This window comes from Rattus rattus, chromosome 3, assembly GCF_011064425.1.
Source record: "Rattus rattus isolate New Zealand chromosome 3, Rrattus_CSIRO_v1, whole genome shotgun sequence".
Classification (NCBI taxonomy): Eukaryota; Metazoa; Chordata; class Mammalia; order Rodentia; family Muridae; genus Rattus; species Rattus rattus.
This window is the reverse complement of record NC_046156.1, coordinates 185,772,450-185,778,547: the sequence shown is the minus strand read 5'-3', so window position 1 is coordinate 185,778,547 and position 6,098 is coordinate 185,772,450. Positions and strand designations below refer to the sequence as shown.

The following is a 6,098-nucleotide window of genomic DNA, read 5'->3' as shown; positions in this document are numbered from 1 at the left end:
ACAGATGGGCTTGATGTAGTAATAAAATATATGCATCTTGAAAATTCAGTTGTTTAAAAGATCAATATGTACCCAAATATATAATTTAAAACTTTATCTTATCATCTAATTTGTTTGTTGTGTAACTCAACTAATTTATAAAAATTTATTGTGAATAAAATTATCATAATTTGTATTTTAAAAATAAACCACTCAAAAACATTGGCATTTTGCTTTTGTGCAGTCAACATTAGCACGGGAAACCTATGAACAATGAATGCATAATAATAAACTTGGTTATTAGAAAATACAAATAATATAATGTAGTTATTAGATAGTATGTCAGAAAAAATATATAGTGGCTTTCTTTATTGATCCCTTATTGCTTTTACTTGTGCCTGATGGATTTGAAGTCAATTAAATACTCTACATTTTTCATGGTACAAGTACATTCTGATTAAAGCCATTAGGCCACCCGAGGCCATTCGTTATTTTCTTTCATTAAAATAGCTTCTGTCAAGATGACATCTTATAATAATGGGAAAGAAAAACGTTAAGACAGAATCAGACTCTTATATGAATAACATATCAAAACCGAAAGGTCAAAGCGGAGCGCAGTCAGAGTGCATGCTGAAGAGGAGCGGTGTTCTGAGCAGGGACAGCGACTCCAGCTCTGTCTCACCTTGTGGTTACGTTCCCTCTGCATCACACAGTAATCTAGAGACCTCACCAAGCAGACTGGCAGCAGTGTGTGGGATGCCTAATTACAGCACCCTGAGATTTAGCCACTTGGTAGCCAGTTTTCTCTTTATGAAAGAAGGCCTACTAATGATTTCTGTAATTATCATCATTATTAGTACCTCAAAGGTAGCCCCACCCAGAAATGCTGAGAACTGGTAGGAAAGAACATGGGTGGAGACAGTATGTGCCTTTAAATACCTGGACTTGAGGTCCAGACTCTCTTCTCTAAGGGCGGTTCTGAAGTGTTCTGAGTATCCATTTTCTGACTTGCACATCATAGTCTAGAATTCATCTCTATTTAACTTCTGTTCACGCATCTGGAAGATCCCAACCAGCAACCATGGTTGATGATGAGCTGGGTGCCTTGGTAGTAGATAATGGGTCAGGAATGTGCAAGGCGGGTTTTGGGGGTGATGATGCCCCCCGTGCTGTGTTCCCCTCCATGGTAGGGCGTCCACGACACCAAGGGGTCATGGTGGGCATGGGCCAGAAGGACTGTTATGTGGGAGATGAGGCCCAGAGCAAGAGAGGCATCTTGACCCTGAAGTATCCCATTGAACATGGAGTCGTCACCAACTGGGATGATATGGAGAAGATCTGGTACCACACTTTCTACAATGAGCTCCGTGTAGCACCGGACGAGCATCCTATTCTTCTCACCGAGGCACCCCTCAACCCCAAAATCAACCGGGAGAAGATGACTCAGATAATGTTTGAGGCTTTCAACACACCTGCCATGTATGTAGCTATCCAAGCCGTACTGTCCCTCTATGCCTCGGGAAGGACAACAGGTAATGTGATGGATTCTGGGGATGGCGTCACTCACACTGTGCCTATCTATGAAGGCTATGCTCTGCCCCATGGCATTCTACGACTAGATCTGGCAGGCAGAGACCTGACTGATTACCTCATGAAGATCCTGACAGAACGAGGTTATAACTTCACCACCACAGCTGAGAGGGAGATCGTGCGGGATGTCAAAGAAAAGCTGTGCTATGTGGCCCTGGACTTTGAGCAGGAGATGGTCATTTCAGCTGCTTCATCCTCACTTGAAAGAAGCTATGAGCTCCCTGATGGGCAGGTGATCACCATTGGGAATGAACGTTTTCGATGCCCAGAAGCCATTTTCCAGCCTTCCTTTCTAGGTATTGAATCCAGAGGGATCCATGAGACAACCTTCAACTCCATCATGAAGTGTGATGTGGATATTCGCAAGGATTTATATGCCAACACTGTGCTGTCTGGAGGCAGCACCATGTACCCGGGCATTGCCGACAGGATGCAGAAGGAAATCGTAACCTTGGCACCAAGCACCATGAAAATTAAGATCATAGCTCCCCCAGAACGCAAGTATTCAGTTTGGATTGGGGGCTCCATCCTCGCCAGCCTATCCACATTCCAGCAGATGTGGATCAGTAAGCAGGAATATGATGAAGCCGGTCCTCCTATTGTTCATAGAAAATGCTTCTAAATGAGCTACCAGGTCCCTTTTCCTAGGTCATAACGATGGTACCCACCTCACCCAGGAAAATTAAGGTAAATCATTTACTTCTTATTGAGCATTTGAGCCAGGAAATCTACATCTCCATGCAAGTATCCAGGGCTCTGTCACAGCTAACCACACTGAGCTTTTTAGCAGCTGAGGGAAATCTGACATCATAATCTGTTTTCTATGCCCGTGAGGCTCAGAGAAATGTGGGCTTGCTTACATGAAAATGGGTGACAAGGAGTAAGATCATGAGAAAAGAATTTCAGGCTGCATAACTACAATATGCAAGCTTTAGATCTAGTTCTTGCTAAAATGGCCAACAACACTCTACAGATCTGCAATATAAAAGTCTAGCAACTATGTCCTATTAATTCTCTGTATTTATTTACTTCTTTCTATGGATATAACAAAATTATACAGGTCCATCCTCTATATCCACTTATGCATCAGGAAGGTAAAGTATCACATCTTAAGACATAATATGTACTTGGCCGAGCAGCTTCTGTGAATGTTCTTATTCTCTAGCCAACGTTTCAGCAGCTCTGTATTTCAAGGAATTGCCTTATCACATAAGCATAGCTAAACGGTTACCATTCAATTGGTGTATATAAATCGAATAAATTCCCAAGTCAAGGTGGAATTCTGTTGGCCAAGTACATCTTAATGACTTAGTTACTGAACTTCATCAGACTCACGAAACAGCAAACCTACCGATGGATGATGCCTAGCTGTCTACATAGAAAGATATTGTGATGCCGAGTTCATTTTGTCTGCCACAGGGTGACAAGAATAATTTTATTTGTATCTCTTAGCCTAATAATGTGTCTTGAGTAATATCTAAGGGCTTGATTCTGGACATTCCTCTTAGGCAAGGACGTCACTATGGGGAATGCAACACCAGTCTCTTAGCAAACAGTAAGTGGTTGTAGACGTTCAGTAACCTCGAGCAAGTTCTCGGAAAGATTTTGTTGTAGCTCTTTACTTTATTACATCCAGTGGCTGGCAGCACTTGTTTACCCATGTATCTCTGAGATGACAGCGTCTCAAAAAACATATTAGTGTTTCTTCCTACAATGTTTGAGATGTTTTCATGAATCCAGTGGAGATTGAACTACAAATTTTTAGTATGACCATATCTGCTTCCATCTATGATGTGATTTCTGTATTTGGTTATCAGGGTAATTTGTATTTTTTATGTTTTTATCTAAAAAGTTAAGATATTTATCTGCCTATTTGCTTAAGAAGATACCCTTAGACCAGTGGGAGGGAGGAATATCTTCTTTTTCATATTAGTTTGGAAACTTCTTGTGTTTAAACATGTGAATTTGGAATCTTTAACCAATTTTGATTAAGATAGAACTTTCCAAATAACTTGATTACTCCTTATTTCCTTTATCAGTTGGTGTAATTGTTTAATCTGCAAAAGCACTTTATTTTACAAAGCTCGCTTTTCGTTTAATTTCATTAAAGTAAAATGACAACATGCTTGTGTTTCGGATTTCCTGTTATTTCCCTCACTCCTTCCCACGAGAGAGTGATTCAGAGAGCATCACTCTCCCTGTGGATGACCTGTTCATCCTCCTGTTACTCATATTCAGCCCGTACCGCCTACATTCAGTCCTGTAAAGTTAAAAGTCAGTTTTTAACTAGCTAGTCAGATAAGTTTATAAATTCCTCATACTATTAAGGTTTAGTGGATGGCCCAGTATTCGGTAATTAAGTTAGAGGTAATGGTAATATATACATCCTGGATTTGTTGTTGTGATGCCTCTCATTTACAGGGTGAGTAGTTTGCACAAATATCCTGACCTATATTCTTAATTACTAGGAAAAAAGGAAAAATATAAAACCTGTGTCTCCAACCACAGAAAGTCTATGGGATAGATGAGGTGAATTCTCAAGAGAGTATGACACAGAACTCTAACTTAGACATGTTAACCCTGTAAGGCAGAAAGAAATGCAAACCTCAGATCATTGGATAGGCTCTTTGTGCACTGATTACTTGACTGGTGAGTTTAATCAGAGCTCAGCCCACCTCAGAGCGTTACAATTCGGAATCAATGTCATGCACTTAACGTAACCCAATTGGACTGTTACTCACCAGTGGTTCACATGCCTGGCTCATCTGCCAAATTACTCAGAGAACCTTTTACAAATATAGATTTCCAAGCCCTAGACTCAGAGATTCTGACTTGGTAGATCTACGGTTTGGTTCCCAGCATGCAACCAAATAGGAGAATTGCCTCTCCAAAGAACCCAGAATCTAAAGCACATTACGGATGCAAAGATGAGGAAGAACTGTGCACACCTGAGCTACCATCTTCCTCGTAAGACGGGGAGCAGAAAAGCAGCATCCTCCAGTGCCAGAGACACGGCACAGCACAAGGCTTTTACCTTCCCCCATGCTGCAGCCTGAATGACAAATGCAGCTGGTGATCTGAGTTTCCCCAAATAGCAATTCTCCCAGTCATAAGGAATGCTTTCCTAAACACATGCCTGATTCAAAGCCTCTTTGACATGTAGATAGGATCATTTTAAATACCTCACTGGATGTGGCAGAAGCATGAAAGAAGCATACAATCTTTAAGGTTAAGTTCAAGTGTCACCCCTTCTGAGGAACCTTTTGTAGACAGTAAATGTGACAAAGAAGTTGTGTTCCTAACACACTGTTTATGTGCATGCAATGTGATAAACACTTTTCAGGCATATGTCCACACTCCCACACACGCCACCAAGAAGCACCTGGAGGACAGAAATACAGACAGTGTCTACCCACCTCTGAATTTTCCTAGTGCTGACCACACTGTATAATTCAACACATGATTCCAGTGACTCTGCTGAAACCCACATACTTCACTGTGTACATTGCACGATCCACCCTACCTGAGCCCAGTTCCCTCTGCGCTGCCTCTGAGGCCCATTCTCTGTCCCTTTTTCCTCTCTTCTCTTTCCTTTCCCCTTCACTGCTCTTCTGCTTGAGAGGCTGAATTCAACTGCCTTTTGCTTGCTGGTAAGTTCGCCATTTTGACCAAACAATGAATCAACATTCTCTTCAAAACTATGTGTTAGTCACTAGCTGCTGAGATAGAGGGGAACAAAGGAAGGAAGGATCGGATCCAGAGACTGAAAAGGGAAGAAGTGAGGCGGGAGAAGGAGACTAAGGAAAAGGTAGGAAGAAGAAAGAAGAGATGAGGGGAGAGAAGAGGAGGAAGGAGAAAGGACATCCATCGCTCATTGAGAACAGTGGAACATATAACTCTTTTAGTGCATTTGTATTCTTGCTGCCAGTTTCCTTTGGTTTTGTTGTTGTTTCTGTTTTGGTTTGGGTTTGGAGTTTTGGTTTTTGGGGGTTTTTTTGTTTGTTTGTTTTTGTTTTTTGTTTTTGTTTTTGTTTTGTTTTGTTTTGTTTTTCCATCAATTATCCCAGAGTTGAGAGCTTCGGGTATCCAACTACAGAAACTCAAACACTGTAAAGCCTTGAAAAGTGTGCTTTTTGGGGGACTATCCGTAGCCTCCTTCTGGTTTACAAAACATTCCTTTCTGAGATGTTTGAAGCTAAGAACTAAACACGTGGCTCTCCCAACACTGCTTCCAGATGTTGCTGATTACAGCGGGAATTACTTTAAGGACACACGTGCATGCACACATGAGGAACTTCATCAAAAGCAACTGATACCGTAAGATTTCCTTTTTAAAAATGAAAGAAACTGTCTAAACTATAATCATCATTTTTTAAAAAGATAAATGGTGAAAATTCTACAGCTTTCTTGAGTTGTCTACCTTTTTTTTAGCCTATTAAAAAATCTGCCTTCCTAAGTAGCTGATATTTTTAACTTATAAATGGGAGTGTCAATAAGATGTGACAGTAAGATGTTTTGTCTAGACAACA

At 40.9% G+C, this 6,098-nt stretch overlaps 1 protein-coding gene across 2 annotated transcripts; it reads left to right on the top strand.

Moving 5' to 3' along the window:
- Positions 1-945: 945 nt before the first annotated feature.
- Actbl2 (actin beta like 2) lies at positions 946-3,683 on the top strand. Of its 2 annotated transcripts, XM_032896863.1 has the most exons (2): positions 1,061-1,189; positions 1,316-2,191. In XM_032896863.1, the coding sequence occupies exons 1-2, from the start codon at positions 1,061-1,063 to the stop codon at positions 2,189-2,191; spliced, it is 1,005 nt and encodes a 334-aa protein (XP_032752754.1). The 2 variants fall into 2 exon arrangements, with proteins under 2 accessions (XP_032752753.1, XP_032752754.1); XM_032896862.1 differs by having other exon boundaries at positions 946-3,683.
- Positions 3,684-6,098: the final 2,415 nt, after the last annotated feature.